Below are 25266 nucleotides of genomic sequence, written 5' to 3' on the forward strand. Positions count from 1 at the left end.
CTTAAATGAAAACCACTACATTATGTGGTCTGAACATAACCAATCTTGAGATTGATTTCTAATTCACATTAAGGTGTTCTGTTCAGAAAACTTAATTATCTTAAGTGAACAAACCATAGGCCTTTAGCTTGCATTTGATGTCACAATTTCTGTTGTATTCTATACTCAAAACTATTTTAATTTTCAGGTGGTGTTTCAATTTTAGCTATAATGTATACATCATTTAGCTTACACTGATACAGTGTTAATGCATAATTTATTGACTACGGAGTAAAATAACACAATCTATATGAATTCTAAGAAAATATTTAACTTTATATATGTCAAAAGTGGCTCAAAAATAACTTTAAAAGAAAACAGTTACTTTTAAAAGATCTCAGTTAATATACAATTCCAAGGGCTGAAATCCACTTTCACAAATATTTATAAAGAATATAAATAAATTTCTCTCATAGAAAAAAAAAATACAGCATTGGGTTTACATGAAAACAAACTTGAATAAAGTTTGGTGGCTTTTAAAGCATTAGTTCTGTGAATAATCTTTGAACTGTTTCATCTGAATATGCAAGTAAGTATCTGAACATGAATAGCCGCTCACAGTCAAATTGAAAACCAAACAGATTTTTATTGTCTACAAATATATATAAAAAATTCCCCCCCAAAGATGCTATTCTCTCATTTCCCCATCTTCTTCTTCTTCTTCAACACCCCTGATATAAAGGACATTATTACACCTGTAAACAGAAAGACACCATTTTGTTGTTTCAACAAGAAACCATGTAAGATGTGAATTATTACTAGATTTTTTTCATTACAAAAATATTAACACTAAAATTACAACACATCATTTCTCTTTTAAAAAAATGATCTTTGGTTGTTATAGAGCACACGGTACTATTTTTATGCAATGTGGTTGTTAAAATGACTAGAATTTAGAGGTGTAAAGCTAGTTCTAGAAAGTAAAATACAAATACCTAACAGCTGACAGACCCACCCAAAATTCAAAATCAAGTTCTTGCAACTAAAACCACTGAAAAAGGCACAGTTAAGAGCTACAGAGTTTAACATCCACACTACAAAAACCTTAAGAATGAACAGCTCCGAAGTATTTAAACCTGCTTTGACAAGTTTAACAATTTCATGACTCTTCAAGTCTAGTTGTAGCATTTTATTCTAAAGTAACAGTAGTTAGAAAAAAATAAGTCTGAGATTGAGGCACTAATAGTTTATTTAAACATGTATTTCTAATGCTCATCACCAACTCCTTATATATACTACTGACACTGTTACCTTATTAAAACTTCACCCAGATGTCCAGACAATGCTCCATCTATGTATTCTTCTGTGTTTGCAAGCTTTAAATTAAATAAGAAGAAAATGTATTATCATACCAGAGGAAAACAGTATTATATACCTAACACTGGTGAGAGAACTTATTAACTGAGACCTTTCTGTACCAATGACGTATATTTATCTACAACAATTAGGTTAGCTTTCCAATACTACTGTAGTCCTTTTTGATTTCATGTAAAACATTAAGTAAAGTTAACATTGATGGATGTAGAACTAATATATAATAAAGCTTGTTTCAACACAATTTTAAAAATCTCTCAGTAATGTATATTTCTATTAAACATTAACATGTCAGGAATTCTCCAATTTATGAATAAGCTTCAATAATTCAGTTCTAAAGAACTAGACAGTACCTTTTCTTGGGGTAACAACATTGTATCAATCATACTGAGGAACCCAATGGGTATAAAAGCTATGGTTAAAATGCCAAATACTCTTATATTATTCAACAACCAAACTAAAGAACTGAATAAGGATTTTAAAAAAATATGTGCTAACAAACAGGAAAAAAAAAAGTTCTTAAGAGGAGGTTAAATAATTAAGAGCAACCTTTATGGTTATTTTAGAGAACTCTATTATAATTTCTAACTTTACATCAAAATGTTTAGCTTTCCTTCTACATATAGTTAATAAACTTTACTTGTGAATTAAAAAAAATTACAGTCAGTGCTACTGGGACTCAAAAAGCAAATGAACAGGAAAGGAAACAAGTAAATTTCCATCAAAAACTAGGTAAGTGGGCAAAGGGAAAGAAAAACAGGGATTAGAGAGGATGTTAGGTAAAGCATTTAAAACACGTTAATGAATCAATCATGCTACTGGATCCTGTTCCTTCTCCTAGGCAACAAAAATAACCTCGTAGAGGATATGGTTTTGCCTGAAATTACTGCCGACAGTTTTGTATGCAAAAGATAACCAGCTTTTTTTAAAAAGTGATTATTTCCAGCAGATGTTCATCAACATTTAACTGGCTTCTAAATTATACAATGATGCTTCAAAGGCCTTCTACCACATTTTTTTTTAAAATTGAACTATAGCTGATTTACATTACTATGCTAGTTTTGAGTGTACAGCAAGATGATTCAGTTACACAAACATTTTTCAGATTCTTTTCCGTTACAGGTTACTACAAAATACAGAGTAGTTTTAGTTTCCTGTGCTATATATAAAATCCTTGTTTATCTATTTTACATATTGTGGTGTGTATCTGTTAACCCCAAATTCCCAATGTATCCCTCTCCGTCCTTCCCTTTGGTAACCTAAGGTGTGTTTCCCCTGTCTCTGAGTCCCTTATGCAAACATGTTCATTTGTATCATTTTTTTATATTCTACATTTTCCTCTTTAAGACTTAACCCTGGGGTGCATGTATCTTTTTGAATTAGTTTTCTCTGGATATATGCCCAGGAGTGGGATTACTGGATCATATGGTAACTCTATATATTTTAGCTTTTTAAGGACCCTTCATACTATTCCCTAGAAGATGTGCCAATTTACATCCTGACCAACAGTTTAGGAAGCTTCCCTTTTCTCTAAACCCTCTCCAGCATTTATCATTTGTAGACATTTACATGACGGCCATTCTGACTGGTATGAGGTGACACCTCATTGTAGTTCTGATTTGCATTCTCTAATAATTAGTGATGCTGAGCATCTTTTCATGTGCCTGTTAGCCATCTGTATGTTTTCTCTGGAGAAATGTCTAGGTCTTCTGCCAATTTTTTTTTTTTTTTTACATTGAGCTGTATGAGCTGTTTGTATATTATAACATTTTAAATAAAATCCAAAAGTCTTACTATCACTTAAAAGGCATTCCATGACTACCACTCCAACTTCTCTATCATACTTATTAACTCACTCTGCCCTGGCCTTCTTGCCAAGCCTTGAACAGAAAGAGCATGTTTCTGTCACACAGCCTTTGCAACTTTCTGTTCCCTCAAATTGGGATGCTCTTTCCCAAGAAAGGTCTTCCCTGATAGCTCAGTTGGGAAAGAATCCACCTGCAATGCAGGAGATCTCCGTTAGATTCCTGGATCGGGAAGATCTGCTAGAGAAAGAATAGGCTACCCACTCCAGTATTCTTGAGCTTCCCTTGTGGCTCAGTTGGTACAGAATCCGCCTGCAATGTGGGAAACCTGGGTTGGGAAGATCCCCTGGAGAAGGGAAAGGCCACCCACTCCAGTATCTTGGACTAGAGAATTCCATGACCTATAGTCCATGGGGTCGCAAGCAGTCAAACACGACTGAGCGACTTTCAGTTTCACCAGATAGTCTTCACTCACTCACTCAATTCTGGTCTCTGCTTAAATTTACTTCCTCAGAGAGGCTTTCCCTGGCTATCCCATCTAATACTGTACACTCCTGTCACACTATTCCATTTCTGCTTTCCTTTTCTTCAGAGCATCTACCATTACCTGATATCACACTATAAAACCATCTTCCATCACTAAAGCACAAACTTCGTGAGGACAGCAACTTTGTTTTGTTCACTGATATATTCAGTGTCAGTGAACAAACTCAAAAAAGCATCACTGATGTGGTTAGTTACTCAGAGATAACATTTCATAACTCTCTCCGGTTCACTAGAAAGCTACATTACTTCTAAAACCAAATATTTGGCAGGTATTTTTTTTTATTCCTTTCTTTTAATGAGATAGCATTCTTACAGCATAAAATTCTCTTCAAGTGTACAAGTCAGTGATTTTTAGTATATTCACAAACTTGTGTAATCACCACCATGTCTGCAACATTTTTAGCACAATGGGTCTAGTCTTCCAATTTTTCTATAGCCCTGGTAAACGATTACTGCTTAGGTAATTTTCCAGGAACTTCGGGCACCTGGGCATGGTCTGTTTGGGTGGTAAACTCTAGATTAAGGAAAATCTCAGCTTTGAGTCTATAAGTGCTCCTATTAGTATTCACTTAAAAACATAACCAGTATAGAATACACGGAGTCACGATTGGACTGACCACCTATCTGCTGCTGCTGCTGCTATGTCATTTCAGTCGTGTCCAACTCTGTGCGACCCCATAGACAGCAGCCCACCAGGCTCCCCCATCCCTGGGATTCTCCAGGCAAGAACAATGGAGTGGGTTGCCATTTCCTTCTCCAATGCATGAAAGTGAAAAGTGAAAGTGAAGTCGCTCAGTCGCGCCCGACTCTTTGCAACCCCATGGACTGCAGCCCACCAGGCTCCTCCGTCCATGGGATTTTCCAGGCAAGAGTACTGGAGTGGGTTGCCATTGCCTTCTCTGGACCACCTATCTAGGTACCCTTTAAAATTCATTCATCAGTCATTAATCAGTCACACAAATACCTGTGATTCAGGAAAATATAACCTCAAAATATTGTCTTCAAAAAAGTGGCTGGAAACTACTAGAATTAAGCAACAAAAAACAAACACCCCAATTTAAAAATGGCCAAAGGACATGAATAGGCATTTCCCTCAAGATATGTAAATAACCAGTAAGCACATAAATAGGTCTCAACATCATTAATCATTAAGGAAATACAAATCAAAATGAGATACTACTTGACATTATTAGGATGACTACTATTATAAAAACAGAAAACAAGTGTTGGTGAGGATATTAAGAAATTGGATCCCTCATCCATTGCTGGTGGAATGTAAAATGGTGCAGCTGCTATGGAAAAGTCTGGCAGTTCCTCAAAAAATTAAAGAATTACCATACTGAAAGTAGAGACTATTAACTGATACATGTGCACCTATGTTCACTGCATTATTCACAATAGTCAAAAGGTGGAAACAATTCAAATATTCAACAACAGAAGAATGAGTAAAATGAGGTATATACAGTAAACCCTTGAACAATAGAGGTTTGAACTGCATGGACAAGTTGATGCAGAACCGCGATATGGAGAACTAACTATGTACTCCAAGCGTCTGTGGAGTTCAGTATCCCCAGCAGGTCCTGGAACCAACGCCCCAAGATACTAAGGGACTGCTACACACAATGGAACATTACTTCAACCACAAAAAGGGATGCAATTCTGATACATGCTACAACATGGATGGACCCTGAAAATACCACGCTGAATGAAATAAGCCAGACACGAAAGGACAAATATTTTAAGATTCCACTTATATGAGGTATCTAGAATAAAGACAAAAAGTGTTTACCAGGAGGCAGAGGGAATGGGAAGTTCTTGTTTAATGGGCATAGAGTTTCACTTTGGGATGATGAAAAAGCTCTTGAAATGGATAATGGTGATGGATGCACAACAGTGTGAATGTAGTTAATGCCACTGAGTTGCACACTTGAAAATGATTAAAATGGTAAATTTTACATTATACATTTTAAAATCACAAATAAACACAAAGTGTAAAACCTGGCTGAAACATTTACAGTAGCTAATTTAACAGACGCATAGTCAGTTCATCAATTCCTTTGGTTGGTCTGTTTTCTCCCTCAAGAATTGATTTTATCAAATTACTTTGATGTTATACATTTAGCACTCATCAAAAGACTTCACTTGAAAAGTTTCTCTCAGAGCTAAGTGCTGCAAAAATGTGTGCTTTTTCTGTACACTCTAGTGTATCTGTCTTATTGCACTGTGAACCAAATGTCTGAGCTCTTACTTGTAAACACTAGGAGTGAAATCTGTGCCCCATCTCACACATAGTGATCCTCCCTGGCCTTATTCCTGAATTTTGCTTTATTTTTGTCAGTTATAACTCGTCAGCTCACCTGCATGTTCATATAGCCATCTACAGACACCAGGTAGCCTTTGTACTCCATTCCCCATTTAAGCTTCACCATTACCGGCTTTCCTGTTAATCCGTTGAGGAAAGGTTTGGGGTTGAGGGGCAAACTCTGCATAAAGAACAACAACAAAAAAAGAATCCAATTTGATTAATTCTCTTCTTTATTAAACCACCAATACTTTACGGTGTCCAAATGAAGCAAACTCTTGATTTCCTCTCACTTTATTACATAATTTTCACTTTTGTTGAAGAGCTTCAGAGAAATTAAAATACCTAGTCAGCCAATTTCATCTTCAACCCACCAAAACTTACAGAAGTATGCATTGTTGACTTAAGAAACACTGAATACCTAATATACATCACTCATTGTTCTAAGGCCACAAAGAATCAAAGGTAAAGGCAAAAATGGAAAAGAAAAAAGAGCAGATGACAGTCCCTGTTCTCATGAAGCCCACAGTGGGAGGGTCAAAACACACAAATAGGCAATTATTTTGCAATGCAGTAAGAGGAGGTATGCTGCGTACAAGGATACCAAACATCTGGGGTTAAAAGCAAAGGGAGGATTGCCTGAAATAAGTAGTGCCCTTGTTTTAAAGGATGAGAGATATTTCCGGAGGGAAAAGGGCTGATCTAGGCAGGGTGGGCTACCTATGTAAAAGGAGGAAATAGTGAATCAATAAGGTGATCTCTGGGACATAGGAGTTAGTTCTGTGTGAGGCCACAGGAGGCGGCAGGGGGCAGATCTCGCTCCACAGCTTTTCACTTCGAATTCCAGGAGATAGGATTGGCTCTTCTTTGACTTGCAGTGTCTCCTACCTATGGGCCATCCCTAAACTTGTTTATTCAGCAAACCAATAGTATCCCCAGTCAATTCAGACTTTATTCCCTTTCCTCATCTGCTCACTCATCAGCTCAAAGAAGGAAAAGAACCAAGAAACCTGGCTACTGAACTCCTCTTAGAATAAACATATTCGGGGTGATTTCAGGTGGGTCTCCAATTTTCACTCTTGTCTTTCTCCAACTTACCAGCCACAAGGCAAGTATTATTTTTATCTTATCTCTGCTTCAAAATGCTTCAATGGCTTCCTAATGCACTTGGGAGTAGAATCCAGAACCCCTCATAAAGCCTAAGAAGCCAAGTGGCTATAGCCTGCTCTCAATTCTTTCAGCTGGTCAGGTGTTCCTCTCGGTTTAGAGCCTGTGCTCCTGATCCCTAAGCTGGGCGTTCATACACTTCTTCCTGCTCTTTAAGGAGCTGTATTCTCATAATGCTTAGGTTTCAGGTTAAATCCCTCCTCCAAGAGCTGCACACCGTAACCACCCTTCTGATGTACCACGGCAGCCCTTCACAGCACCCTGATTGCGCCCTTCTCAGCACTTAACATTACTTGCAAGTACACATTTATCGTTATTTGATTAACGTCTTTCTCCCATACCGACTGAATTAACCTAGGGCACGGTCCGCATCAATACTTTTCACCCTACATTCCAAGCCTATATTACTAGAACTATATATTTCTATATTCCTAGAACTAATTTCACCCTACATTCCTAGAACTTTCACCGGGCCCAGGCCCTGGTAGGTAGCATGCGCTCAGTAAACATTTACTAAATGAACAAATTCATTTGAGAATACTCAAAGGCTGGGCTCAGTATTCCAAAAGGCTGTGGGGCCTCCCAACATCACTGGACGAAACAGGATTTTGGAGTGCGTAAAGTGGGACGTGAAAAGTCGCTTTATCTTTACCCCGACCCCGGGCCCCAGGCAGCAAGAACACCTCAGGCTCAGATTCAAAAGAAGAGGAAGGAGGCAGGAGCGCTCCCAAGGAGCGAAAGACAGGGCTTCGGAAGGAGGGCGCGCCTCAGACAACCAGGGCGTGGAGAAAGAGCCGGCCACCCGGCCCGCGGCGCCTCACGCGGATGAATGGGAAGCGCGCGAAACCACCGCCAGCCCCGGCGAGCCTCCCTCTCTCTCACACGCAACTCCGGTCGTTCTCTTTCTCCTTACCATCGCGACTACTGCAGCAGGAGTGGGGAAACGCTGTAGGCTACTCGCCGCCGACGCAACTGTCGTGAGACCCTCGAAACTGAGGTAGCCACACAGGGCTTTAAGAGAAATGGCCGCCAAATAGCATCATGACCTTTCACCTCAGACTACCGCTCTTCTGGCTTCTGTGATTGGACCCAAAGAGATGCAAGCTGATTGGAGAAAGTGGCTGGCCTGTCTCCTGGCAACCATAGGCGCCAACGGGTGCGTACCTTCCCGGTAGCGAGCGGCCATTGGAAAGCAAGCTAGTTCGCTCTGCCGGAAGAATGAGTACCTGCGACGCAGCAAAGGCAGGGAGACGCTCATCTTGCCTCGAGGGTTTGTTGCGGACCCTGTAGAGGGATCGTGATTTCTCGCCAGCTTGGCCAGCGGGAGTTTCCTTGGTGGCTCAGACGGTGAACAGCCTACCTGTAAGTGCGGGAGACCGTGGTTCCATCCCGGGTTTGGGAAGATCCTCTGCAGAAGGAAATGGCAACCTACTCCAGTATTCTGCCTGGAAAATCCCATGGACGGAGCAGCCTGGCGGGCTACAGCCCATGGGGTCGCAAAGACTCTGACACGACTAAGCGACTTCACGTTCTACTTTCTACTTCTAGCTGGTGGGGGGTCTCCTTAGTCCTTGTACACCTGGGAGAACGAGTTTGGGTCTCTGGAGTTAGAAGCAAGGCTGGATAGACTTAAGGGAGCTGAAACTCAGAGAAGATCAAGTACAGAATATATTTCAGATGAAGTCTAGAATATGGCGTGGTGGTCTTCCCGCACATCTCTTTCTTCTGCCTTGGGGGCAGAGGCCCGCAACAGTCTTTATACTGCCTTTATAGTTGAGTTGGAGGATGTTCATGCTATCGCGGATGAATCCTTTTCATAAAAACAGTGGAATTGTTGGGTCATCTGGTAATTCTGTACTTGAATTTTTGTACCAGTCTGCTTTCCCCAATGCATGCACCATTTTATGTTCCCACTAGCAATGTGTGAGATTTCTAACTTAACTATCTCACCAACACTTAACATTAAAAAATATTATCATAGTTATCCCGTGTGCTAAGTCACTTCGGTTGTGTCCCAACTCTTGGGACCCCAAGGACAGTAGCCCTCCAGGTTCTTTTGTACATGGGATTTTCCAGGCAAGAATACTGAAGTGGGTTGCTGTTTTCCTTCTCCAATAGTTATCCGAGTAATCCTACTAATAAGCCATCTCATTGTGGCTTTGATTTGCATTTCCTAGTGACTGATGATGTTGAGCATCTTTTCATGTGCTTATTGGCTTCTTGTATATTTTTGGATAAATGTCTGTCCAAGTTTTATGTTCTATTTCTGGAATCCTTGAATGAATTGTCTAATTTAAAATCAGACTAAGTTTTTTAAAATAGAAGGAAAAATCATTTAATTATTCTGGGTCTCACTTTCTTCATTTATACAATTTTGGACTAGATCAGTTTTCAACCTCACTACTGCTGACATTTTCGGCCAAACAGTTCTTGCTGTGGGGCCTGCCCTTTGATTGTAGAATGAATGGATCGCAGCAGCATCCTCAGCCTCTACCAGCTAGATGCCACGTGCAACCCCGTCCCTCCAAGCTGTCGCAACCAAGAATATCTCCAGGTATTGCCCAGCATCCTCTGGGTGGCACAGTTGTCCCCCACTGAAAACTTCTGGATTAGATCAATGGTTTATGAACATAGGCCACAGACTTGGCTTACTTAGCAGGTAGTATTAAGGCTTTGCAAACTATTTTTTATCATTTAAAAGTAAACAAAACAACTAACAAATGGTACATTTAATCAGTTCAGTCAGTTCACTCGCTTAGTCATGTCCGACTCTTTGTGACTGCATGGACTGCAGCACGCAAGGCTTCCCTGTCCATCACCAACTCCTGGAGCTTACTCAAACTCGTGTCCATTGAGTTAGTGATGCCATCCAACCATCTCATCCTCTGTCATCCCCCTCCCGCCTTCAGTCTTGCCCAGCATCAGGGTCTTTTCAAATGAGTCAGTTCTTCATATCAGGTGGCCAGAGTATTGGAGTTTCAGCTTCAGCATCAGTCCTTCCAATGAACACCCAGGACTGATCTCCTTTAGGATGGACTGGTTGGATCTCCTTGCGGTCCAAGGGACTCTCAAGAGTCTTCTCCAACACCACAGTTCAAAAGCATCAATTTTTTGGCACTCAGCTTTCATTATAGTCCAACTCTCACATGCATATATGACTACTGGAAAAACCGTAGCCTTGACTAGACGGACCTTTGTTGGCAAAGTAATGTCTCTGCTTTTTAATATGCTGTCTAGGTTGGTCATACCTTTTCTTCCAGTGAGCAAGCATCTTAATTTCATGGCTGCAATCACCATCTGCAGTGAGTTTGGAGCCCCCCAAAATAAAGTCCGCTACTGTTTCCACTGTTTCCCCATCTTTTTGCCATGAAGTGATGGGACCAGATGCCATGATCTTAGTTTTCTAAATGTTGAGTTTTAAGCCAACTTTTTCACTCTCTTCTTTTACTTTCATCAAGAGGCTTTTTAGTTCTTCTTCACTTTCTGCCATAGGGGTGGTGTCATCTGCGTATCTGAGATTATTGATATTTCTCCCGACAATCTTTCTTCCAGCTTGTGCTTCATCCAGCCCAGCATTTCTCATGATGTACTCTGCATGGAAGTTAAATAAGCAGAGTGACAATATACAGCCTTGACGTACTCCTTTCCCGATTTGGAACCAGTCTGTTGTTCCAGGTCCAGTCCTAACTGTTGCTTCCTGACCTGCATACAGCTTTCTCAGGAGGCAGGTCGGGTGGTCTGGTATTCCCATCTCTTTAAGAATTTTCCACAGTTTGTTGTGATCCACACAGTCAAAGGCTTTGGTGCGGGAGCCGGCCTGACTGCTCAGGCTCCTTCTTGGCCCTGAAAGGGACCAAAAGCTCCCTCTCTGTCCCGCCACCCCTGATTTGTTAAAGTGCAAATTGGCCTTTCTCACCTCCCTCAAGGAAATCGCTGCAGCCACCATTTGCCCATTTTCCTGACTCTGATAAGATTATCGGGCTCCTGTGAATGGTTTATGTCTAGGTAGCCTTTAACTGATTGTAAGACGCTGGTGCCCTGCTCTGCTAGAGTTGAGATAAAATCCTGAGCTAAAACTAGTGTCTGCAGTTCTGCACGTATGCATGTCTTTGATCTAAAATTTGGTGAGTCCTGTTAGCATATATATGTATGTTACCCCTCAGTAAAGTCGTCGGAATCAGTCACAAGCTGACTCCGTCCCTCTCAACCCCATCTTTCCGAGTCTTTCGTTTCTCAGGTGCTCTGGTGATTGCGTCCTCGACCTGTTCGTTTTGCCGGCAGGTCCGGCACTTTGGCGTAGTCAATAAAGCAGAAGTTAGATATTTTTCTGGAACTCTCTTGCTTTTTCGATGATCCATTTGCATATCTTCATAGAGTCTCTATTAAATGTGCTGACCTTTTTTTTTGCCACAGGACTGGAAAAGGTCAGTACGTTTAATAGAGACTGTATAAAACTGATGAAAACTTGATGCTCCTTTGCTTTTTATTAGAATGAAATCAACTAAAAATATAAATACTAGTTAATAATCATGGGTCAGAAGCTCAACTGGCATTTATAGATGTAACTGCTTTATAAAAATGGGCAAGTAAATTGTCAATAAATGATGGTTTTTAGTTTCATGAATTATAGATTCAGTTTGGGGGAAAGGTAGAGAGTAAAACCCTTTAGAGGTGGTGCAGTTGTAAGGAATCAGTCTGCCAATGTAGGAGATGCAGGAGACGTGGGTTCAGCCCCTGGGTTGGGAAGATTACCTGGAGAAGGAAATGGCAACCCACTCCAGTGTTCTTGCCTGGAAAATTCCATAGACAGAAGAGCCTGGTGGGTTACAGTCCACGGGGTCACAAACAGTAGGATATGACTGAGCGACTGAGCATGTATGTAGAGGTGAAAAGACTAGGAACCCCTCAACCAGATGACCAGCTTCAAATACCGACTTTAAACTCAGTTCGATTCCTTGGTGTACTTCCACAGGGTGGCAGTGGTGAATTTTGAGTAAAATTTCTAATCACGCAGACACTTGGAAGTTTATCTGTACAAGAGTGGGCTTCACTGTTCTCAAAACACGAACAAAACCAAACCACATGGACCTTCTCCCCACAGTCTCCTGTGCCGTCAATCTCCTGCCTCTCTCATTCCTCCAGTGTTTCCAGTGAATCAAACTTCTACATTTTTTTTTTTTTTTGCATCATCCCCCATTGGGGCCCTGGGATTGAACACTCCCCCTTGCATTTGAAGTGCAGAGTCTTTACTGGACTACCAGGGAAGTCCCTCAATTTTTAAAAAAATACATTTGTTATTCTACTTTTCATCTGTTACCCACCCTGTTGGATTCCAAGGTGGCTCAGGCAGTAAAGAATCTGCCTAGGGTGCAGGAGACTGGGTTTGATCCCTGGGTCAGGAAGATCCCGTGGAGAAGGAAATGGCTACCCACTCCAGTATTCTTGCCTGGAGAATCCCATGGACAGAGGAGTCTGAGGGGCTACAGTTCATAGGGTTGCAAAGAATTGGACACGACTGAGCAAAAAGCACTTCACTTCAAATTTCCTTTGGTTCCAGGTAAACAAAAATTCAGGTTACTGATAAATGTTGACAGAGTGCAATGAGACCAACAAGAGTGTCTACTGACCATCCCTTGGCTCTGTCTGGGTTGCTTGGTAATAAGCTTGCTGGGCTTGGTGTCTCCTGGCTATCTCTACAAAGGTTCCAAGTGCTAAGTGTTCCCAGCACTGGTAGGGAATAGCCCTGAGCAGCTGACAACCAAGCTGAAAGACCACTTTCCTCTACATGCAGGGCTCTTCTGACAAGGAAGGGGCAGGCAAGTTTGCTCTTCTGGAGCACAGTCCTTGAAGTGTCTGGCCACATCAAGCCCACAAGTATTGGTCCATGGAATGCCATGGAATGGACCGTGGAAGGGTCAGGTCACTGACCCTTCTGCCTGCAGAGTCCTGCCTTCACTGGCCCTAGTCCGTCACTCAATCAGATGACACCCAAGGCAGAGCTTCACTTTGCCAGTATTGACTGAATGAATAAAACACATGGAAGAAAATGACGACCGGACTCGCTGTGATCTAGATTATCTTACAGACATGCCATAGAGTAGAATTGTACGTGAGGAAGGGAATAAAACCTTGAAACTGTAGTCTGAATGCTTGTTCTCTTCTTCCCAGTTGGGAGTTCCACTGCAGATGCTACTTTTGTTAAGCAAAAGGTGTGGCTGCTCTTTCTAGTCTTACTTTAGGTTGATGCTTTCAGAGAAGGGAAACCTTGCAATGGTGACCAGGTTTGTGGCTTTTTTTTTGGTTCCACCTATAATAAATTAGGGCTTCCCAGGTGGCACTACTGGTAAAGAATCTGTAATGCAGAAGACTCAGGTTCAATCCCTGGGTTGGGAGGATCCCTTGGAGTAGGAAATGGCAACCCTCTCCAGTATTCTTATCTGGAAAATTCCATGGGCAGAGGAGCCTGGAGGGCCACTACAGTCCACGGGGTCGCAGAGAGTCAGATATAGCTAGGCAGCAGCAGCAGCACTTACATAATTGTAAGCTTCTTTCTAGCCCTTAGGACATCAATTAATTAATTAATCACATTCATGGAAAGGAAATTATTATTTTTATTTTGAAATAATTTCAAATTTATTGAAACATTGCAAGCACAGCACATTAACTTTATTTTTCCTGAATCATTTGCTAGTAAGTTGCCAACATGATGCTATATCACACCAAATGCTTTAGTGTTTATTTCCTACAAATAAGGAGTAAGAACAATACTGTAGTCTGATGTAGTACATATTTTTAGTGTAGCTAAGAGTTTTGCCTATTTATCTCCTAGGGAATTAGAAGTTTTAGCATTTGAAATTAATTCCTATGGGTTAAATCAAGCATGGTAAAACTTTAATTTATTTAGGTCAGGTGGCCAATAGAAAAAGATACAAATTTAGAGTGATATCGAGTTAAAAAATCTAGTTTTGAAAATATTTTAAGAGAGAGAAAATATAAATCAGTGAAGCTCAGTTTAAGATAATGTAACAGAAAATAAATATTAAGGAATATATTGATAATCTGTTATGGTCAGTTATCTCCTCTTTTTCTCCCATCTTTTCTTTTCCCTTTTCTTCAATAAGTATCTATTTATCACCGACTCTGTTACAGGTTCTGGAGATCCAAAGATTAACAAATAGAAGCTGGGTTCCTGCCTGCTTGGACCTAGTTGGACCCAGTTAGTGAAACAAAGAAGAAAAAAAACTTTTAAGACAAAGGAAGGCAGAGAGAAAAACAGCAAAGTACTAGGAATTAAGCAACATCTCTTATTTTTTCCTACCTTTGTCCTATTCAAGTCTTTTTATGGTTTTTCCTTGCTGTGATCTGTCTTCTTTCAATTTCTCATAAAACTCATTTGCGATAATCATCAAAGGGTTCTACTTGATATTATAGCAAATTAACCATTTATAACATTTTCCAAGATGATACTCAAAAACCTCTAGAAAAAGAGAAAACAGTAACGTTACAGAAATCTGGCAAACACTGCCTTAACAAAGTAACGAAGGTTAAGATGACCACTGATATCCATGGGCGTCATGTTAATCTGACAAATGTGTGTTCTCTACTTTGCCAGTTAATGATAAATGAGCCATCTTGAAGTCAAAGGAAGTCTTGTGCACAAAGGGAATTCTGAAAGTGTTGGGGTTCTCAAGTGTTACTCACTTTCTCCTTTAACCTATCCTCACCCATCCTTGTTCTCCGCTGAGACTGTCTTTTCCCCTTTGAGCTTAAGTGCATTTGGCCTGTCAATCAGGGCCACTTCCATTGCCATCAGGCTTAACAAAAGTTGCTATAAAACTGCTTTTATTGAAGTGTCAGAATATTACAAAATACAGAAGAAGGGCAGAAAACAATATGGCAACATGAAACATACTCCATCTCTGTTTTTAGCACATTTTAACATTTGTCATATTTGTTTCCCACCCCACCCCACACTCTAAGACATAGAAGTTCCATTCCTTCATCTTATTTTACACCTCCCCACCACAATTCCAGTTTCCCCTTTGAGAGGAACTGCAGGCTGCTTACCTAGATCTGAAAATGACTGTGCCCATCTTCAGCTTTTCTAGACCTTCTTCTCATCTTCAGTTTTTCCAGAAATTGCCAAACGTTCTTCAAAGTGGATGTGTATTAGGGTTCTTCAGAGAAACAGAACCAAGAGGTTCTGTGTGTATACACACAGACACATAAACACACAGAGATTATACACACACATACATACAATATGGAGTGAGAGGCAGAGAGACGGGCAGAGATTTCATGAAACTGGCTAGCAAGGTTATGGGCCAAGCCCAAAATCTGTGGGGCAAACTAGCAGATGTACAGATTCAGGTGGGAGCTGACATTATTGGTTTGAGCCTGAAATCTGCAGAGCAGTTCAGTAACTGAAAATATAGTCAGGGCAGTCTTGGGGCAGAATCACTTTTTTGTGAAACCTCAGTCTTTGCTTTTAATTCCTTCAGCTGATAGGGTAAAGCCCACCCGCATTCCACAGGGTAACCTGTTTTACTCAAGGTCTACTGATTTAAATGTCAATCTCATCTAAAAATATATTGTTACTTTCATAGCAACATCTAGACTGGTGTTCAACCAAGCAATCAGATAACATAACCTGGTCAAGATGACACATCAAATTAACCATTACAGGGTTGTATCAGTTTACACTTCTACCAACGCCTTTTGTGAGTTCACAGTGTTACCAACTCTTGTAATTTTGTCAACTTGTTTAGTGTGAATTAATATTTCATATTAATTTGTATTTCCATGACTACTAGAGAACTGAACATATTTTTTATGTCTTTTGCTTATTGCTTTTTTCTTCTTTCTTTTCCATACAGCCCACGTGTTAAGTTGTCTTACATTTGGTCTTTGTCCAAGTTCCTCTGTTGTGTCCTATCTTTGTCAAGATTTTGGTTGCATGTAACTGAAACTAGCCTAAGGGGGGGGCGGGGAAACAATCTAATTATAGTTTCTGTTTTCATTTTTGTTTCAACAGTGTGCATGTTGGTGAGGAAACTGTTGTTTGGAATCATTCACTAGTGGATGAAAGAAATTTGGAAGTAAGTCAAGAGAGAACAAAATATGATTTGATAGAAGGAGGTAAAGTTGTTTGCTTTATTAACGTCACTTTACCGGGTGCAGAGTCTTTCAGTCTTCCTAGAAGTACTGAAATGTATTTCTTATAAAAGGACACTCAGTGATTTAAAGCTCTCTGTCTCAGAACTATTGATTTATTGATGTTTTTGTTGTAGTAAAATATACATAACATAAAATTTACCATGCTAATTATTTCTAAGCATATAGTTTATTGGCATTAACTACACTCACATTATTGTACAACCATCACCACCATCAATCTCCAGAACTTTTTCACTGCAGATATCCTGGATCAAATAATTCTTTGTTGGGGTTGAAGCAAGTTGCCTGTCCTATATATTGGAGGATGTTTAGCAGCATCCCTGGACTTCGCCCATTAGATGCCAGTGGCATCCCACCTCTCGTCAGTCATGACAATCAAAAATGTCCCTCAGTCAGTTCATTTAGTAGCTCAGTCATGTCCGACTCTTTGCAACCCCATGGACTGCAGCACGCCAGGCCTCCCTGTCCATTACCAACTCCTGGAGTTTACTCAATCTCATGTCCATTGAGTCGGTGATGCCATCCAGCCATCTCATCGTCTGTCATCCCCTGCTCCTCCTGCCCTCACTCTTTCCCACCATCAGGGGCTTTTCCAATGAGTCAGCTCTTTGCATTAGGTGGTCAAAGTATTGGAGTTTCAGCTTCAGCATCAGTCCTTCCAATGAACATCCAGGACTGATTTCCTTTAGGATGGACTGGTTGGATCTCCTTGAAGTCCAAGGGACTCTCAAGAGTCTTCTCCAACACCACAGTTCAAAAGCATCCATTCTTCTGCGTTAAGCTTTCTTTATAGTCCAACTCTCACATCCATACATGACTACTGGAAAAATCATAGCCATGACTAGACGGACCTTTGTTGGCAAAGTAATGTCTCTGCTTTTTAGTATGCTGTCTAGGTTGGTCATAGCTTTCCTTCCAAGGAGTAAGCATCTTTTAATTTCATGGCTTCAATCACCATCTGCAGTGAGTTTGGAGCCCCCCAGAATAATGTCTTCCACTGTTTCCACTATTTCTCCATCTATTTGCCATGAAGTGATGGGACCAGATGCCATGATCTTAGTTTTCTGAATGTTGAGCTTTAAGCCAACTTTTTCACTCTCCTCTTTCACTTTCATCAAGAGGCTCTTTAGTTCTTCTTCACTTTCTGCCATAAGGGTGGTGTCATCTGCATATCTGAGGTTATTGATATTTCTCCTGGCAATCTTGATTCCAGCTTATGCTTCCTCCAGCCCAGCGTTTCTCATGATGTACTCTGCATAGAAGTTAAATAAGCAGGGTGACAATATACAGCCTTGACGTACTCCTTTCCCGATTTGGAACCAGTCTGTTGTTCCAGGTCCAGTCCTAACTGTTGCTTCCTGACCTGCATACAAATTACTCAAGAGGCAGATCAGGTGGTCTGGTATTCCCATCTCATTCAGAATTTTCCATAGTTTGTTGTGAAAAAATTTCCCTAGATATTACCAGGTGTCCCAGGGTGGCACAGTTGCCCCTGGTTAAGAACCACTGATTAAAATAGGAAGAATTTTCATTGTAGATAGAGTCATTTTAACTGTGAAGAAATAACTTCAGAAAAATGCATTATGGGCATTCATTAATATCAGACACAGAACTATTTATGATTTGACTGTGTATCAGATCAGTCATGCTTTCAGTAGTAAAAAAGAAAAAAAAAATTTGTGAAGTAATTAGCCTCCAACTAATAAAAAATTAAAAAAAAAAAATAGAGCATTTAATTGCCACAACAGTGATAATAACATAATCACTCTGATTGGCATTGCTTCCGAACAGCAGAGACTAACCAGAAATAGTCTAGATTGGAAACGACAGCTTTGCATGCATGACTGAATGTGAATGAGTGAAAAATTGTTGACGTATAAGGTTAAGAAGTCTATTTTAGTTTTTTTAATCATAATTACTGTATATTTTATATAGTAACATCAACTGACTTGTAGAAAAATAGCCATTCTCTGTTATTCTCAAACACAGAGAGTATCTTTTGTTAAAAAATTATTTTATTTGATCTTGTTGGCAAACATATACTGTAATTACAGTGAATAATACAATATAGACAAATATTTGAGGGGTGTGTTAGTTATACACCAAGAAAGTGAAATTTCCCAAAGCCAAATATAATGCTACATCCATTGCTAGCCAATGTCTAAAATGATGGAATTTGAGTAGCATTTTGACTTTTAAGGCACTGAAGAACCTGTCCATGTATTGTAGAAATATCGTGGGCTATTGTGTAAAGAACTGTAGAAATGAGGCACTTAACGTTATTTACAATGTTCCAAATAGTTGATATTTATCCTTAGGTGTGAGAACCAGTTAAGATTTTAAAAGTCAGGTTTATTCCACATCAAATTAGTTCTAATATTTATTTCTAGCAGTTATCAACTTATTTATGGTTGCTGCAATTCTGAAGACAAAAATGTTTTTTAGTACTACACTTGATCCCATAGATATCCGGTGAAGTCCCTTGACCTCTGTAGGCCTTAGTTTTGCATTAGTCAAATTAAGGGATTGAAATAAATAATTTTCTCTGATAGTCTAAATTAATAACTGGAATAAATTGAAGATTAAAATAGAAAATATCTATTTTGATATAGCTGTAACTATTGTAACTTGAATTGTAACCATGGTCTCAATTATATGAGATTAATCCTTCATCCTCCCGAATAAAAGACAGAATAGATTTTCAGTTTAAGTAACAGTGCTTCTTATAGATTAAGCCTTTCCATTTTCCATGTATGTTCAGTGTTAGGCAAGAAAATATAATTTTTTTAAAACCATACACTGTAAAATGAGATTTTGCAATGATGTTAAACATCTATATCTTGATTCCCAAAGTATAATAGAGCAATTAGAAATGTAATAATTTAGAAGGGGAGCTAAAGCTGATTCTGCTCCTATCCAATTATATATGACAAATTAGATTTTATAACTGACACAAAATTAAATTTATTCAGGAGACAATATTTTTATTCATAATATAATTTACTTATCCATAATTATTTAAACAATAAAAGTTTTCTTCTCCTTATAGGAACTTGCTATGCTTGGGGGAAAGTCTAGACTGTTCTCAGATCTGTATAATAATAATGTTTAAGTCAACAGCAGCATCGTTATGACTGCCATTTATTGAACACTTATATGTCAACACTTTACATATATCATCTCATTTAATCCTTACAGCAACTCTGTGAGGCAGCTATTATTGGCTAGAGTTGCGAAGTAACTTGCACAAAATCCCACAAGGATTAAACCTCAGAGCCAGGATCTTTCTCCAACTTTGCTCCTTAGCACTTCTGATGCAAACTGTATGAAGCCCAGGGAAAACAAACAAACACAATCTATCTTAATTCTTAATTCTACACATAGTTAATAGCCTAAGTTAGAGAGCGAAATTTCTGTACTGCAGACTGAATGTGATTTATTTTGACATATGTGATTGTCCACTTAATTACGCATACACATAACCTTCCGTATAGTATCAGACTCGTCCGTCAGTCTCCAAATTAGGTTTTGATGTGTGGTCAAAATTAAGATCACTCTTATATCAGAATGTCTGCTATTCTTTATTTTATTCTCTGTCTGTAAGCAGATATAGGAACCAAAGAAAGCTCCTGGGAGTTTACATTAGAGAAAGACTTTCCTAGCTTCTTACAAATCTACCCTCTCTTTTGAATGGTAGTCCTTCATAGGCTTGCTTAAAGGACAGACATTTTCCCACAGCCCCCTGCTGCTTCTGAATGAACAGATTCTCAGCCCCCTGCTGACTGGTGAATATATTGCTTATCCTCATTTTTACTCTTTACTGACAGCCTTCATAATAACTTGCTTAGAAGACAAATGGCACGGCAGAATCTCTGACAACTCATTAAGGAAGAAATACAGTAGATTTCTGCCAAATATCACTGCTCCCTTAAAGTGAACTGAGAGCATTTTTTGTCATGATGGAAGGAGAAGCTGCTGAGAACTGCTGCCTTCTGTCCAAAGCAGCATAATGCCTCTTTGCACTGTTTTGAAGAGAGATTTAATGACACATCAACTTGGAGATTATCTGTAGTGCTCTGCCTTGACACGTGCTGTTCCCTCTGCATGGAATGCCTTCCTCTCCTTTCTCTGCCAACCTTTCCAGAGACAGCCCAAATGGTATTTTCAATATGATCCCTTCCCTATCTCCCATGGCATCGCTCCTTCCTCTAGGCTCTGGCAATACAACTGTTATGTTGCAGTATAGTCTGTATAGTTATTTGTTGGTCTTGATTCAACTTGAAGCTTCTTGAACACAGAGACCATGGTGTACTTATTCATCTTTGCGTCCCCGGCATCCCCAGCAATGCTTAGCACAGAAAAGGCACTGGGTTACTGATTGTTAAATGCCTTGTCTACCATAGGAAGAATCTTTCCTCATTGGGGTCCAGACCCACTTAGAGTGTGATGATTGCAATCATGGAAACCACTGACAAGTCCCAGTTCTGCTAATTCTTTGATGTGTAACTTCTTCATTCTGTAAAATGGGGGTTATAATGGTATCTACCTCATGGAGGTAAATTTCTGCAAATGTTTTCAGTTTCATTCATAGTTGAAGATCTGTTTAGGTTTTCTACTGTTTATTCTTGGGGACTTTCCTGGTGGCTCGGTGGTAAATAATCCTCCTGCCAATGTAGGATACATAGATTTGATCCCTGGTCTGGGAAGATCCCCTGGAAAAAGAAATGACAACTCACTCTAGTATCCTGGTCTGGGAAATCCTATGGACAGAGAAGCCTGGCAGGCTACAGTTGGTGGGATTACAAAAAACTCAGACATATCTTAGTGACTAAACAACAACAACTGCTTATTCTTGAGTCAATTAATGTAATTTATAGTTTTCTAAGCGTCATTTACATCTTGTTTTTATTTATTTTCATAAAGTAGTAAGTACTCTACTTGTTGATTTCACCTATACATTTGTTTATATCCTGTCCCTAATCTATCTATATATATATATGTATTCACCTCTTTTACTGTTTTCCTTTTTCTAGAGAGAAATATGTAAAAATGTTAGTATTTGGCTCTCTCTGGGTGATAAGATTGTGTTATATTTATATTTTTCTCTTTTTACCAAATATTCAGAAACCAGTATATATGTTACTTTCATATTCACAAAAAAAATACTTAAGAAAATCTCTTTCAGTTCCTAAATCGAGACCAGGACTATTACGTGGAACATGGTCTTAGACTGGAACTGAGAAACTGTACTGGCTCAGACACTTTTTCCTGAGCCTTGAGATAAGAGTCATGAAACCAGCATGATTTCTCTAGTTCTCATCTGATACAAAGAAATTAGCCACTAAACCATCTCGCTTGCTCTAGTTCTTGTCTTATATAAAGGTAAAGATGGTTGCAGTTATGTAAAAGATCATGAAGAATTAGTCATTGAGGCCGAACTCATCTTATGTGGTGGATTCAATTTTTGGGTGATTCAGCATATCATTGATGATAAAAAAAAAAATCACCCTAGTGATGAAGGATAACTTAGTTACTATGTCAGAATGACACATGGCAATGAGTGAAACATCTGAATGTGTAATTGGTAGTATCTGAATGTGTAACTGGAAGTAATTGTAATTACTTGTGTAATTGCAATTAAAGTGTGTAATTGAAAATATTCAACATTTTAAAATTTCCTGTGATTCTACAGTAGCATTTTTAGAGGGAAACTGGTTTTTAAAAAAACTGTCTGGAAGAAGTCCCCTTGTAGCTTCCCAGCTCACAGCAAACTAGAAAGAAGAGATAGGCAGCCTAATTTGATTCAAATATTTTTGGATTAACTAGTTTGAATCTCTTACTAGACCGTAAGTAGAAATGTCTTAATTGTCCTTGTTAAGGACATAACTACTTTCAAAGGGACTTTCTACAATTAGATGTTAGTGATTAGTTTGTTTGTTGTTTAGTCACTAAGTCATATCTGGCTGTTTTGTGACTGCATAGACTGTAGCCTGCCAGGTTCCTCTGTCAATCGGATTTCCTAGGTGAGAATCCTGGAGTGGGTTGCCATCTCTTTCTAGGGGATCTTCCTTGACCAGGGATCGAATACGCGTCTCCTGCATTGACAGGCAGGTTCTTTACCACTGAGCCACCAGGGAAGCCCAACAGTTAGTTTACTAGGTTACTACATATCCAGTTCAGTTCAGTCGCTCAGTCGTGTCCTACCCTTTGCGACCCCATGGACTGCAGCACTCCAGGCCTGCCTGTCCATCAGCAACTCCCAGAGTTTACTCAAACTCATGTCCACTGAGTTGGTGATGCCATCCAGCCATCTCATCCTCTGTTGTCCCCTTCTCCTGCCCTCAATCTTGCCCAGCATCAGGGTCTTTTCCAATGAGTCAACTCTTCGCATGAGGTGGCCAAAGTATTGGAGTTTCAGCTTCAGCATCAGTCCTTCCAATGAACACCCAGGACTGATCTCCTCTAGGATGGACTGGATGGATCTTCTTGCAGTCCAAGGGACTCTCAAGAGTCTTCTCCAACACCACAGTTCAAAAGCATCCATTCTTCAGTTCTCAGCTTTCTTTATGGTCCAACTCTCACATCCATACATGACTACTGGAAAAACCATGACCTCGACTAGATGGACCTTTGTTGACAAAGTAATGTCTCTGCTTTTTAATATGCTGTCTAGGTTGGTCATAGCTTTTCTTCCAAGGAGTAAGTGTCTTTTTAATTTCATGGCTGCAGTCACCATCTGCAGTGAGTTTGGAGCCCCCCCAAAATAAAGTCTGCCACTGTTTCCACTATTTCTCCATCTATTTGCCATGAAGTGATGGGACCAGATGCCATAATCTTTGTTTTCTGAATGTTGAGCTTTAAGCCAACTTTTTCACTTTCCTCTTTCACATTCATCAAGAGGCTCTTTAGTTCTTCTTCACTTTCTGCCATAAGGGTGGTGTCATCTGCATATCTGAGGTTACTGATGTTTCTCCCAGCAATCTTGATTCTAATTTGTGTTTCCTCCAGCCCAGCATTTCTAATGATGTCCTCTGCCTATAAGTTAAATAAGCAGGGTGACAATATACAGCCTTGACGTACTCCTTTTCCTATTTGGAACCAGTCTGTTGTTCCATGTCCAGTTCTAACTGTTGCTTCCTGACCTGCATACAGGTTTCTCAAGAGGCAAGTCAGGTGGTCTGGTATTCCCATCTCCTGAAGAATTTTCCACAGTTTATTGTGATCCACACAGTCAAAGACTTTGGCATAGTCAATAAAACAGAAATAGATGTTTTCCTGGAACTCTCTTGCTTTTTCGATGATCCAGCAGATGTTGGCAATTTGATCTGTGGTTCCTCTGCCTTTTCTAAAACCAGCTTGAACATCTGGAAGTTCACGGTTCACGTGTTGCTGAAGCCTGGCTTGGAGAATTTTGAGCATTACTTTGCTGTTACTGTATGTAACTCATGTCTTAAACCCTAAGTGATTTGCCTGTGCTGACCACAAAGTATATATATCAATAATTTTGTCCCTTTCTACTAGGATATATATGAGCTTTATGAGAGCTAAATCTTTTCTTTATTTCATTATTTCAAGGTCATTACCTAACCTCAGAACACTGTGTAACACAACAGAGGTATGTCAAAGATGTTAAAATTAACAGTGATAATAGTGGATAACACTTACCTGTGTACTAAACATTGCGCTCGTCCCTTAAATGAATTATTACATTGAATCTCCGTGATAACTTTAAGAGTTACTATTAACATCATCTGACTGAGGTTTGGAGAGATTAGGTAACTTGTTCAAGGTCACACAGCTTGAAAATGGTTTTGACTAGTATTTCACGTAAGTCTGTCTGATTTCAGAGTTTTTGCTACTTTGATCACCAAACTCAATGAATGGTTGCTGTCTAAAAGATCAAGTGAACTTTCATTTGCAGAAATTTGCATTTATTTAATAACTTTTCTTTAAAAAAAGATTTCTGATTTTATGAACATCTTTCTATAAGAAAGAAAAAATACAAGTGCCTATGGGATTTATTTTACTATATTCCAAAGACACACCATTGTTTTATGTGTCAATTATAGTTATAAGTATCACTTATGTATCAATATAGGTGTCAATTATGATTGTAGACCCCATTGATTGTTGGTTATATCCCAGTTTTAGAGATGTTAAATTAAGTGTCTTACAACAGGAAATATATGTGATATGCACGAATATGTGTGTTCTGTATTGCAACGTGAATTTTTTTCTGCAAGTTCTGAGGCGATACAGTGCAGTAGTCAAGCATGCAGACTTTGAAGCCTGTCTGTTTCTTATTTGCTTGCAGTCCTGGGGAAATTAATTTCTCTGTTTCATCCATAAAATATGGATAACAATAATATACTCCTTTGGACCACTCAAAGTACACTTTCTTAGACCTAGCTAGGCATTTTTAGTTTTATTTCTAAAGTCTTTTACAAAAGATGGATTTGTTTCCTTGCTTAAAATCTCTATCAGCTGTCAGAGGACCTGCATCCATATTTCTGCCTGAATTTTATTTTCAAATACTATCTTTTAGTCCAAAGACTTATCATTGTTTTCAGGAGGTCTCCAGTTTTATGATGCCCTAAAAATGGCCATCCTACCAGGTTATTGACACTAACTGAGCTCAAGGTAAGAATATGATGTTAAGGAGACACATTTCCATGCATTCACTTCCCACTGTAAATCTGTTAATTTTGCATGAAGAAAACCTCCGATCTGTAACTACAGCCTACACTTCTCATTCTAGCCATCCAGGAAAGATGTATATTAAGTATGTATACTTAAGTATGTATACTTAATCTTTTTCTCCATCCTCCTGTCTCACAGGTTAGTTTTTGCACAAATAATCCTCCCTACTCTATTCAGGTGGCAAGTGAACAGAATTCATTTTTGTCAGATGAGGCC

At 39.3% G+C, this 25266-nt stretch overlaps 2 protein-coding genes across 3 annotated transcripts in view; one reads left to right on the forward strand and one right to left on the reverse strand.

Moving 5' to 3' along the window:
• Positions 1-605: 605 nt before the first annotated feature.
• Positions 606-8234, reverse strand: SNRPF (small nuclear ribonucleoprotein polypeptide F). Its single transcript, XM_043881309.1, has 4 exons — positions 8087-8234; positions 6062-6187; positions 1291-1355; positions 606-734 (listed from the first exon to the last, which is right to left on the reverse strand). The coding sequence occupies exons 1-4, from the start codon at positions 8087-8089 to the stop codon at positions 668-670; spliced, it is 261 nt and encodes an 86-aa protein (XP_043737244.1). The 5' UTR covers positions 8090-8234; the 3' UTR covers positions 606-667.
• Positions 8235-8344: 110 nt separating this feature from the next.
• Positions 8345-25266, forward strand: part of NTN4 (netrin 4) — a 168985-nt gene continuing 152063 nt past the window's right edge. The window contains exons 1-2 of one of the 2 annotated variants that reach the window (XM_043881307.1): positions 8345-8535; positions 16208-16271. The gene's annotated coding sequence lies outside the window, so the exon portion shown is untranslated. Of the gene's footprint in view, positions 8536-9546; positions 9728-16207; positions 16272-25266 lie in introns of those variants that run through there. The other variant, XM_043881306.1, reaches the window with a different exon arrangement.

This window comes from Cervus elaphus, chromosome 22, assembly GCF_910594005.1.
Source record: "Cervus elaphus chromosome 22, mCerEla1.1, whole genome shotgun sequence".
Lineage (NCBI taxonomy): Eukaryota > Metazoa > Chordata > Mammalia > Artiodactyla > Cervidae > Cervus > Cervus elaphus.

Coding starts and splice junctions, on each gene's coding strand:
- SNRPF (XM_043881309.1), bottom strand. Junction 1,356..6,061: donor ATGGCTATATGAACATGCAG/GTGAGCTGACGA, acceptor TTTAATTTAAAG/CTTGCAAACACAGAAGAATA. Junction 735..1,290: donor CTGGGTGAAGTTTTAATAAG/GTAACAGTGTCA, acceptor TTCTGTTTACAG/GTGTAATAATGTCCTTTATA.